General features: G+C 36.5%; 1 protein-coding gene across 11 annotated transcripts in view; it reads right to left on the minus strand.

The window, feature by feature from the left end:
* EMSY (EMSY transcriptional repressor, BRCA2 interacting) overlaps positions 1 to 12910 on the minus strand; it is an 80568-nt gene that overhangs the window by 43231 nt on the left and 24427 nt on the right. For all 11 annotated transcript variants that reach the window (XM_068555358.1, XM_068555362.1, XM_068555355.1 and 8 more), the window contains 2 exons: positions 11181 to 11457; positions 2660 to 2914 (listed from right to left, as the gene is read on the minus strand). In XM_068555358.1, the coding sequence (XP_068411459.1) occupies positions 2660 to 2914; positions 11181 to 11457 (532 nt within the window). The remainder of the gene's footprint in view (positions 1 to 2659; positions 2915 to 11180; positions 11458 to 12910) is intronic.

Raw genomic sequence — 12910 nt, forward strand, 5'->3', positions numbered from 1 at the left:
TACATTACCAAAATTAAACATGTTTGTGTTTCAAAGGACATCATCAAGAAAGTGAAAAGACAACCCACAGAATGGGAGGAAATAATTGTAATTCATGTACCTGATAAAGGTTTAATATCTAAAATATGTATAGTAAAAAAAAAAAAACAAACTCATACAATTCAATGATAAAAAGACAAATAACTCAACTAAAAAGTGGCAAAGGATATAAATAGATATTTCTCCAAGGAAGATATATAAAGGGCCAATAAGCATATGAAAAGATGGTCAACACCATTAGTCATCAGAGAAATGCAAATCAAAACCACAATGAAATACCACTTCACACAAACTGGGATGGCTAGAATCAAAAAGTCAGAGACTAGCAAGTGTTATCAATGTACAAGTGGATAAACAAAATGTGAATTATTATTTGGCCATAAGGAGGAATGAAGTACTAATACATGCTACTTCATGGATGAACCTTAAACATTGTTAGGTGAAAGAAGCCAGTCACAAAAGATCACATATTATATGATTCCATTCACATAAAAATCCAGAATATAGAAATCTAGAGACAGAAAGTAGATTAGTGGTTGTTTAGGGCTGGAGAGGTTGTCATGGTGAGTAGGGAGTGATAGCTAAATGGTACAGGGTTTCTTTTGGAAGTGATGAAAATGTTCTAAAATCAACTGTAGTGATGGTTGCACATATCTGTGAATATACTACCTACCACTGAACTGTACACTTTAAATCGGTTCATTGAATGGTATGTGAATTATATCTCAATATAAAGCTGTCCTTTAACAGAAAAAATTCCAGAGCATTTTAAAAAGGAAAACTTTACAATTCTTTCTTGGAAGCACACATACCATTGAAACTGAAGCCTGACAGAGACTGCAGGCAAAGAGAAAACTACAGACCAATTTCCCTATGTCTATCGATGCATTACTATCCACACCTCATACTAGGTCTGAGGCAGTGGTGAAATGGTACAAACTTCCAGTCAAAAGGTACAAACTTCCAGTTATAAGATAAATAAGTGCTGGGGATGTGATTATGTGCAGCATGATGACTGCAGTTAACAATACTGCATTGTATATTTGAAAGTTGCTAAGAGAGTAAATCTTAAAAGTTCTCATCACAAGAAAAAAAATTGTAACTATGAGTGGTAATAGATGCTAACTTATTGTGGTAATCATTTTGCAATAGATACATATATCAAATCATTATGTTACACCTATAACTAATACAAGGTTATGTGTCAATTACATCTCCAAAAAAAGTAATAAAATGTTCCTATCAAAAAATAAAACAAGCGGGCTTCCCTGGTGGCGCAGTGGTTGAGAATCTGCCTGCCAATGCAGGGGGCACGGGTTCGAGCCCTGGTCTGGGAAGATCCCACATGCCGTGGAGCAACTAGGCCCGTGAGCCACAACTGCTGAGCCTGCGCGTCTGGAGCCTGTGCTCCGCAACAAGGGAGGCCACGATAGTGAGAGGCCCGCACACCATGATGAAGAGTGGCCCCCGCTTGCCACAGCTAAAGGAAGCCCTCGCACAGAAATGAAGACCCAACACAGCCCAAAATATAAATAAATACATAATAATTAAAGGTGCTAAAAATTACAAAATATAATACTAAATAAAAAAAAAAATAAAACAAGGGACTTCCCTGGTGGTGCAGTGGTTAAGAATCCACCTACCAACACAGGGGACACGGGTTCGATCCCTGGTCCGGGAAGCTCCCACATTCCGTGGAGCAACTAAGCCTGTGCACCACAACTACTGAGCCCATGTGCCACAACTACTGAAGCCAGTGCACCTAGAGACCATGCTCCACAACAAAAAGTAGCCACCGCAATGAGAAGCCCACACACCACAACAAAGAGTAGCCCCCGCTCGACACAACTAGAGAAAGCCTGTGCACAGCAACAAAGACCCAACGCAGCCATAAATAAATAAATAAAAATAAAATAAAACAAACAAAAAACTGAAAATGTCAGCATCTCCCAAAGTCCTTTTCTACCACCAAATAAAATCCAGCTTCAGTGGAGGAAAAAAATTCATTTTCTTTTCTTAAAGATATTAAGTACGTTAAGAGGCTTTTTCGTCTTCCTGTATCTAAGCCTCCATCCTACCTGTCTTTCTATTCAATACTTTTATGATTCGATAACTTAACAGTAATTGCCTCCTACCCCTGTGTTCCCACTGTGCTAGAGATGCTTTCAATAAACTGCTAAATTGTTATACCACAAACTTCTTCACCGTACACGATGTCTTTTAATCTTAGCACCTCTGCCCATGACAAATTTATGCCAGATTCACAATATGGCCTCTAACACAAGACTCCCCAGACTAATTTTTCCACTGCTCACTTCCCATAACCCCAGTGGGCTCAAAGTCTGGGTTTGTTTCCTCGGCTTCCTTTATCTCTTCTGAGAGTTCACTGACAAAAAACCTCTTCCTGCTGCGCAAACAGCTTTTTTCTCCCTTCTCTATTCCCAAGCACCAGTTCTCTCTATATAAGTATTTCCAACAGGAGGGTCTCAAAATATATTTTGGAATTAAAACTCTAATGCTTGAGGAAACTCTATGTGGAAGTGAATCCATATATATCGCAATCTTCAGAGAACTGGTGACTGGGGAAGAATTACCATCTCCTGAAACATTTTCCATTTACCTGACTCCTGTTTGATTTGAATGGTAGGCTTGATACCAGGTGGCAAAGGAGACTGCTGAGGCTGTTGCTGATGAGATACTGGAGAAGGCTGGGCCACCTGTTGCTGTGTCTGTTGCTGTACTTGATGTAACTGCTGCTTAGGAGACTGTTGATGCTGTTTAGGAAACTGTGCAAGAATCTGAGTTGGGGCACCCACTAAGCTTTTGGGAGAAGGAAGTCTGGTTGATGCCATTTTGATTGCTGATGTAGATACACCTATAGAAGAGTAAGGATTAGAACATTTAATAGTAAAACATAATTAAAGCTACTTCTGGTTATTGTAGTAATAGTTTAAAACTAGGTAAATCAACAAAAATAATGATTATTAAGCACCTAGTAAGTGTCAGATATAATGTGTATGGTATTTTACATATTTTATATCTAGTCCTCAAACTTTGCAAGGGCGGCATCATTGCTCTAACACTCAAAAAACTAACTGACTTTCCCTTGGTGAAGAGTCAAAACAAAAGAAACAAAGTATCAGGCAGGATGTTCTCACACATGTCTCTCAATAGGTTTTTCTCTTAAAAAACATAGGTTCTCAATGTGAATAAAAGAACAGGGGTGGGATAGGGAGGGTGGGAGGGAGACGCAAGAGGGAGGGGATATGGGGATATATGTATACGTATAGCTGATTCACTTTGTTATACAGCAGCAACTAGCAACAATGTATAAAGCAATTATACTCCAATAAAGATGTTTTAAAAAAAAAAAAACAAGAACAAAGCAAACTAGGTTTTGAATCTTATTTGTAATACAGTTTTTCGAATATTACTTTTCAGGTTCTAATGAGTCAACTTAAACATAGCATTAGACAAAATAATTCACACTGAAACATTCACCTTTTGAATTATTCAGCATGGCAAAGTACAACAGCTTTTCTATATCTCATTTCCCATAATCTATAAATAAAATCATTTCTTGAGAACTGGGTCATTAAATAATCATGTGAAAAGTTACAAGTGGGCATACTATTCAACATATCCACAGCAAAAAAATTCTCCTGATACAAGGTTTTAAGACACTTCTTTTCAATGCAATACTAATATTAGCAAGCATGCGTAGGTAGCAAATACCAACAAATTTCACTAAAGATGGGTAAGTCTGACAGAAATTCTTCCCTCTCCAAGATTTTTCATCAGTAATCTTATAATTCATCAACAACACAATAGGACTATTATCTGTAAGTAAATTAATACTCCTCACAGGAAGAACCTAGAATATAAATCTCCATATCAATTTTTTGAGCACTGATAAAACAATGAAAAGAAACTGATAAATTGATGGCCTAATTACCAAGTTCCAATTATCAAATAGGCTATTTCACTCCTTCCTCCACCACAGCCCCACTATGACATTTACATTGTATTACAGAAAAAATTTTAGATAATGTAACATTTTTATGTAAAATGTTTCTGGAGAATAATAAAAATGAAGAAGAAGCCTTGAGTAGTCACTCTGACTCTCTCAGGTTCCCCATATGTTGAATTTTCCTTGCCCTATAATTCTCTAAGGGTTGCTATATGGATCAGGTAAAATCATAGATTGAGGAATAGTTTGAGAGAAGACAAAAGAAAGATGTAGTCAGAATCACCTGGAGGGCTTACTCACATTACTTACACATTCTCCTGCCTTGCCCACCCCCATCCCTCCCTGAATGCTAGGATCTTAGTGACATGTGTATGTTATACTGCTTAGTTGTACTGAACTAGATTATCTCTGGAGCCCTTTTCAGTACCAACATTTTATAACTTAATGAATATAAAGTGCTATTCAAGTAAAAGACACTATTTTTAAACTATTTGAAAACTTTAACCTTTATATTGCATTCATAATGAACTCTTGTATTAATTGAGGTAAACTGTGCACATGAGTAACTCCCTAACTAATCTACGTTCTCTGTATCCTCTTATATAGGAAAAGTATCTAATGTAAAGGCAGTCAGGGTGACTTCAGAATCAGAGAACTGTGTTCAAATTATGTCTTCAACACACAAACTCATAATAGCTGTGTGATCTTATTAAAGTACTTAATTCCTTTAGATATTTATTCATTCAATAAAAACTTACTGAGCATATACTTTATGCTATATCCTTGGGAAACTCTTTTGTATCCATGAAACAGTCCCTACCTTCAGGAAGGTTAGAGAAGACAAGCAAATGATCACACAAATCTATGATTACAAATTGTAATAAATGTTATTTTTGTTTTAACAAATAAAAAGCCCCCTTCCTCTTCCTTTTGCTCTTCGATTCACAAAAATTTAGCGCTAAAGCCATCAGATGCTGCAAAGCACAATGAACAACTAGATGGCTAAGCAGAATAATGGCTAAGCATGGGGTGTTAGAACCCACTGCAGAGACTGACTGAGCATGGGAGTCAGAGTCCAAGTAGGTTGAGGAAGGAGTACATGCTGTGGGAGCTCAGGGTACAGTGCCACATATAGAATTAGAACTCAGGTAGGATAAAGAGGGGTTCCATGAATGTCAGCCACCTAGCACAAGGTCTCAAAGCTTGAGCAGGATGCCCACAGGAAGGGGTGGGAACAGAGTCCAAACTGGGTGAAGAAGACTTCTGGGTAGGAGGGTGGCCTGGCACAGGTGTCAGAATTGAGCAGGGTGAGAAAGACATCATGCAAAAGGGTGACATGGGGAAAGTGTCAGAACTCAGGTGAAGTGAAGTAGAAGTCTGCAAGATGTCAGAACCTGAGTGGAATGAGGAAGGTATCTGTATGAAGGTAGAGGCAACAGCAGCAACAATGACAGATTGGTTATAGAGTGGGGAACTGATAAAATAAGTAAGTATATGAAAGATAATGGAAGCTAGGTTTTTGAAGAAGAAGGGAGAAAACTAGAATTAACAAGCAGAGTTTGAAATTGGACATATCAGTATGGACCCAAAGTTTTCAACATATAGAAATAAATATAGATGTATTTATGTGAGTGTGTGTATAAATCTACATGCAGACACACACACACACACACACACACACACACACACACACACACCCCCTAGCAATGAGCATATCTAGCACCCAGATTTTCTTCTAATTATCACTTTCCACTAAAATGAATCAGGGCTCCTTAGAGAAATGGCTAAACCAAGGACTAGAGTAGGAAAAGTACATGAGGTTGGTAAATATAAAAGATTCCCCCCCACCTTTCTGTAATTTCTTTAAAAGAAAATTGACCGTTTAAAGCAAAAGTAGTAACAATGCAATGTGGGGTTTATGATATATATAATTAAAATGTATGATAACCGGAGTGCAAGGATGAGAGAGCAGAAATAGAAATAGAAGTGTATTATTCTAAGATTCTAACACAATATGGGAAGTTGAAGACAGACTGTTATAATTTACAATGTATAATGTAAGCTCTAGAGCTGAGTTCTTAAGCAGGGCAATTGTGCTCTCCCTTTTGCCCCTGGATATTTGGCAATCACTAGAGACATTTTTTTATTGTCATGACAGGAGGGTGTGCTACTGGTATCTAGTAGGTAAAAGCCAGGAATGCTGCTGAACATCCTATAATGCACAAGTCAGCCCCTCATAACAAAGAATTATCTGGTCCAAAACGTCCATATGTGGAGGTTGAGAACCCTACCCTAAGCAATTATTAAAAAAGAAAAAAAAAGTAGAGCTAATAAGCCAATGTAAGAGATAAAATGGAATCCTTTTTCTTAAAAAGCTTAATAAATCCAAAAGAAGACAGTAAAATGGGAGAAAAGCAAAGAATACAGAAAACAAATAAAAACAATTATTAAGATAGTAGACCTAAACTCAATCGTATTGATAATTATATCAAATATAAATGGACTAAACACTTCAATTAAAAGGCAAAGATGGTCAGAATGGATAAAAATGTAAGCCCTGACTATACAATGTTCATAAGAGATGCATTTTAAATACAAAGGCACAGATGGGTTAAAAGTAAACAGATGGGAAAAAAAAAAAAAGTAAACAGATGAAAAATATGATGCAAACCCTAATTATAAGAAAGTTGGAGTAGCTACATTAATATCAGAAAAGGTAAACACCAAAATAAGGAGTACTGCCAGAGAAAAAGAGCAATGTTTCATAATAAAGAGGAAGTCAATTCATCAAGAATATACAATCCTAAACGTGCATGCACCTAATAACAGAGCTCAAAATACGTGCGACAACAACTGACAAAGGGAAAAATGTATAAACCCACAATTACAGCTAGAGGTTTTTACACTCCTCTCAATAACTGATACTACAAATAGACGCCACCCAAAAAAGGAAAATTTGATCAATTTGCCTTTTGTGGTTGTGTCAAAAGAATTTAGGAGCCAACTTGAAGAGGCTCCCACTGCAACAGATTGGACAATTTGAGCACCAAAAGAATATTTGTGATGGATTGACAGACATAAGAAATCTTAATGATATGGGGAACAAAAATCTTATTGGTCACTGAACCATCTCATTATCTGAAAACATATAAATAAACGGAAATAGTTCCTGTATGAACTGTACCTCAGGATAACCCATGGTAGCAAGTTAAAGTTCTTTAAGAATTCCAGCTAATAAATGAAGAAAATGAAGATAAAATTCATTTTGCAACTACCAGTAAAATAATGATCTAGGGAAAGATTACCAATAGCTATAAAAACATTTGGTAATACTTATATCTACCAATTAATGTTAATATCATTAGAGACCAGACATGTGCCTCCTAAAATAATGCAACAGGAAGTACACTTAAATACACTTACAGGTACACATCAGGAATACCACTTATCGAACGTTCATTCCCCATATCTCCAAAAACAATCAGACTTGAATCTGATCAAGTTTCTTGATTTAACTACCAGTTTTATGGAAATATAAACAGGAGAGGGGCTTCACTGGTGGCACAGCGGTTAAGAATCCGCCTGCCAATGCAGGCGACATGGGTTCGAGCCCTGGCCTGGGAAGATCCCACATGCCGTGGAGCAACTAAGCCCGTGAACCACAACTACTGAGCCTGCGCTCTAGAGCCTGTGAGCCACAACTACTGAAGCCCACACGCCTAGGGCCCGTGCTCCACAACAAGAGAAGCCTGCGCACCTCAACGAAGAGTAGCCCCCGCTCGCCACAACCAGAGAAAAGCCTGTGCGCAGCAACAAAGACTCAATGCAGCCAAAAATAAAATAAATAAATTTAATAAAAAAATAAATAAACAGGAGAACTTGTTAAACCATGGGAATTAAAATCAGCAAAACCCAGACTATGGGAAACTCAGGAAAATGACTGATTTCTTCAACAAATAATTTGAAAAGAAAAGAAAAAAACAGAAGAGGGACCCATGAGTTAAAAAGATATAACCATATCAATCAATGTGTGGACCTTATTTAGATCTCACTGTAAAAAAAATTTTTTATGACATGATCAAGGAAATTTGGATACTAACTAAATATTTTATTATATGAAGAAATTGTTAAAAATTCTAGATGTGATAGTGGTATTGTGAGTTGTGATACATACTGAAGTATTTATAACTGAAATTATATGATATTTGGGATTTGCTTCAAAACATTCCGGGTCACTGATGTGTAGAGGAAAATAGCAGGTACAGATGAAACAAGACTGACGATGTGTTGCTCATCCTTGAAGCTGGGTAATGGGTACAATGAGGGTTCATTTTACTATTCTATCCACTTATATGTTTGGAATTTTCCATAATAAAAAAGAAAATTTCAGTTATCCTGTATCATGGATGACCAATTCAGAATAAGCATTCTAATTGGTAGAATTTAAGACTTCCTGTATGAGCCAACCGTACACAATCCCCCTACTCCGTACCTCTGGAACCATCTCTACACTTATAAACATGGAGTCAGCCACGAAGTTATTGCTACTAAGACTCTTCCCCCTCTACGACCAGCTGCCCCTATAAGACTAACCAGAGACAGATACATCAGCTCTAAAACAGTCTGTCTCTAGTCCCCAACAGAAGCAGACACTGAATGCCCTTGTCCCCTAGGTACCCACACAAGAGCTGCTAAAGAAGCCCTGCAGTCAGAATCACAACTGCAGTTTCTATATTACCACTTCCACTAACATTTACCTTTTTAAAAGAAAATGCCTTAATTTCCTTAGCACTTATATCTAAATTAAATATCTCAAACAAAAACCCAAAATAATCATATAGTTTCCTTGAGTATCTACATTCAGATAGTTTACTTTTACATCTTTCATGCTGTATTGAATTTATGAGAAATCTTTGAGATGTCTTGTCTAGCTCCCCTAAAATGACTTAGGACTCAAAGAGATATAGGATGCTAAGAAACAAAGGAGAAAATAGGGAAGTCATAAGTTCCCAAGAGATTCAGAAGATAGTTGGAGAAATATAAGAATGAAAAACAGAAGCCTGGAATATTCATTTTGCTTAAAAATATATCGATAGTAACTAAGAGAAATACCCCTCTTGTCTCAAATAATAACAATTTCCTTGGAAGAACAGTAATCCTTCTAGTACAGCAAGACTTTGGCAAACTGTGTGATGAGCACTAGAAGGGAACAACAACTATCAGTGGATGATAACTTTGATACAGGGGTCAGTCAGGTGAGGAAACAGGTGGTCTTTCCTTCTCTCATCACCTTGAAATTTTGAAATGGTGAATTTGGATCATGTTTGCAACCAACATTTATATAGATTTTCTATACAAAAATTATTTCTATTTTTAATAATACTATGTTGTAGTTTACTGCTGCACAAACAGAAAGGTTGGAATGGTTTATTTAAATTACTTAAGGTAACAAATAAAAGAAAATTTCAAGCCTACTATTTCCTATCATTGACTGAGACATTAAATGGGTATTGGAGGCAGAAAATGACAGATGCTCTCACATCCTACCAGTTAGACCTGCAGAATGAATGAATACTGACTGCGCCTGCATCTATGTAACCTCTTCCTTGCTAACAGTTATATGGAACACACTACAATTACTAAAGCAATTATGAAAAACACTGTTTTCCTATTTGAGCGCCTGCATCACCACTAGTTCATAAACTAGGATATTTCCAAGTCTCAGCCTATCTTAAGCTATATATTGTGCAAGTAAAATTCAATGAAAACGAATACTAAATACTGTTCTACATTGCTTCTGTGCTCCCTTTGAAAGACTACAACCATGGCTATGAATTCTGTATAATAAGTGGCTCCCTCTGATTCCCATCTTAAGACTTACCAACACTATAAAAAGAAAATTCTGACAGTGTGCTATCTGCTCTTTATATGAGAGGAACACAAAGATATGGAAGAGAGCTCAAGTGATTTAAGCTAACGTGGAACTGAGGTTTCCACATTTCCTTTCCTCTGCTATTAAGCAGCAATTGTCCTTCAGTTCAGCCTCAGTTCCTCTCAATACTTTCTATCATCCTCCCATACAGAAAAATTTAGAAGCCTGAAGAAAAGGTGAATGGCATGTCCTTGAAATCATCCTCTTCCCCTTACTTCTTATCATTGGGTAACTTACTTTGAAGAGGTTGTAGGTTGTATACTTAATGTTTCTTCTGAAAAAACCTATAGTAAAATAATTTCAAGTTTCTCACTTAAAAATTTCATTATATTACAGATATTTGTATATGCCTTTGAAATTTGTGGTGACAAGATTTAACCTACATAATCGCCTAGGTGACTAGGTACTGTGCGTTTGAAAAAAAAAATCTCAGAGTAAGGATATTAATATAAGGAAACTGAGTAACCCACTATCTTGACATTCTCAAACTAGGGGAGGGAAAGTGGTAATCTCTGATATAACAGATGGTACCTGCACACCCAAAGCATACAAACACACCCACAAAGTCTTCTTCAAACTTTCTACACCCCAATGTCCATTGCAGCACTGTTTACAATAGCCAAGACATGGAAGCAACCTAAATGCAACCTAAATTCGTCAACAGAGGAATGGATAAAGAAGATGTGGCACACATATACAATGGAATATTACTCAGCCATAAAGAAGAATGAAATAATGCCATTTGCAGCAACATGGATGGATCTAGAGATTTTTATACTGAGTGAAGTAAGTCAGGCAGAGAAAGACAAATATCATATGATATCACTCATATGTGGAATCTGATTTAAAAAAAAAAATACAAATGAACTTATTTACAAAACAGAAAGAGACTTACAGATATCGAAAACAAACTTATGGTTACCAAAAGGGAAACGTTGCGGGGAGGGATAAATCAGGAGCTTGGGATGAACATACACACACTACTACATGTAAGATAGATAACCAACAAGGACCTACTGTATAGCACAGGGAACTCTGTGATATTCTGTGATAACCTATATGAGAAAAGAATCTAAAAATGAATAAATATATGCATATGTATAACTGAATCACTTTGCTCTATACCTGAAACTAACACAACACTGTAAATCAACTATACTCCAATAAAATTAAAATATTTAAAAAGAAAGAAATTCCCATAAACACAGGGACAGAATTACCTGATGAATTACCACTTACCTTGTGCTACTGTTGACATGACCACAGATGGTGTGGAAGAAACCACAGCTGTTACTGCAACTGTATTAGGAATAGGTGATGGTGTAGAACTGCTGCTGCCACTGCTGCTACTACTGACCAGAGAGGACTGTGAAGCAGTTATAACCACTGGTGGCTTCTGGGTTGTGGACGCAATGACTGATGTTGGTACAAGCTTAGTGACTGCTGCATAGTTATGGGATTTGGAGAGAATGTTGGGCACGAAGGTTGAACTTGGTGATGTGGTCACTATAATAACCTAAGGAAGATAAAATAAGTTATTTTCATGTACCTACCATACTACTAATGTATCTAGACTCACAGTTATATACAATTTAAAAATAGCTTATGAAACATGATGAAGCAATTCAAGAAAAAGAAATTTACAACTAAAAATATACAAAAGCTCTCCTTTACTAGTAATCATCAAAATGTATTTAAAAGAAACAATTTTTACCAACCAAACATTTTAAAAGACAATATTCAATGCTGTATAAGATCCAGCAAAGTAAGCATTTCAATATACTGCTTAGGGAGTATAAATTGGCACAATTTTTCTAGAAAATAATTTGGATAGTCATTCGTTTATAAATATTTGTTGAGCATCTACTATGTGCCAGGCATGGTTCCAGAGGCTGAGGACAGTGGAATGAACAAAACAGACAAAGTTTTTATTTTCATGGAGCTACATTCCAGTAAGGGGAGAAAAACAATAAACAAATAAAAAAGTAAATATATGTCATGTAGAGATAAATGGAAGAGACAATAAAGCAGGGTAGGAAATAAAAGAAAATGGAAGTGGTGTATGATTTTTTATAAAACGTTCAATGAAGATCTCTCTGATAAGGTGACAACTAAGCAGAAACTAGAAGTAGGGGTTGATCCATGTTGCTACCTAGAGGAAGAGCATCCAATGGAAGAGGGAGTAGCAAATACAAAGCCCCTGAGGCAGAAGCAAGCTTGGTATGTTCAAGAAACCTCAAGGACCCTAATGAATAGGATTGAAATTTATAAGGTAGAGAGCAGTAGGAGACAGATTTAGGAAAGTAATGGGGGACTAGATGATGTAAGATCTTGTTGATAGCATATACCCTTGATATGTTATGACGAAAATGGCACTTTATCTCTGTGGTCTTCCTTCCAAAAACCCATAACCTTAGTCTAATCATGAGAAAAACATGAGATAAATTGCAGTAGTGGGGCATCCTACAAAATACTTGACTAGTAATCCTCAAAACTGTCAAGGTCATCAAACACAAGGAAGTTTGAGAAACTTTCACAGCCAAGAGGAGCCTAAGGAGACATGACGAGAAAATATAATGTGGTATCCTGGAACAGAGAAAGACAATAGGTAAAAACTAAACAAATCTGAATAAACCATGGACTTTAGTTAATATTAATGCATCAATATTGGCTCATTAATTGTAACAAATGTACCATACTAATATAAATTGTTAAGAATAGGGGACACTGAACACAGGGTATATGAGAACTCTCTGTACTATCTTTTCAATCTTCCTATAAATCCAAAACTGTTCTAAAAAATAAAGTACTTTTTAAAAAGCATTACTCGAACTGCTAGGTGAAAAGTACAGCAGGGCAGAGACAGTAGAAACAGGCAGACAAATTAGGAGGCTCTTGCAATGACCAAAATGTTTGTGGTAGAACTGATGAAAAGTGAACAGATTCTGAATATATTTAAAGGTAAAACC

This window comes from Eschrichtius robustus, chromosome 11 (genome assembly GCF_028021215.1).
Source record: "Eschrichtius robustus isolate mEscRob2 chromosome 11, mEscRob2.pri, whole genome shotgun sequence".
Lineage (NCBI taxonomy): Eukaryota > Metazoa > Chordata > Mammalia > Artiodactyla > Eschrichtiidae > Eschrichtius > Eschrichtius robustus.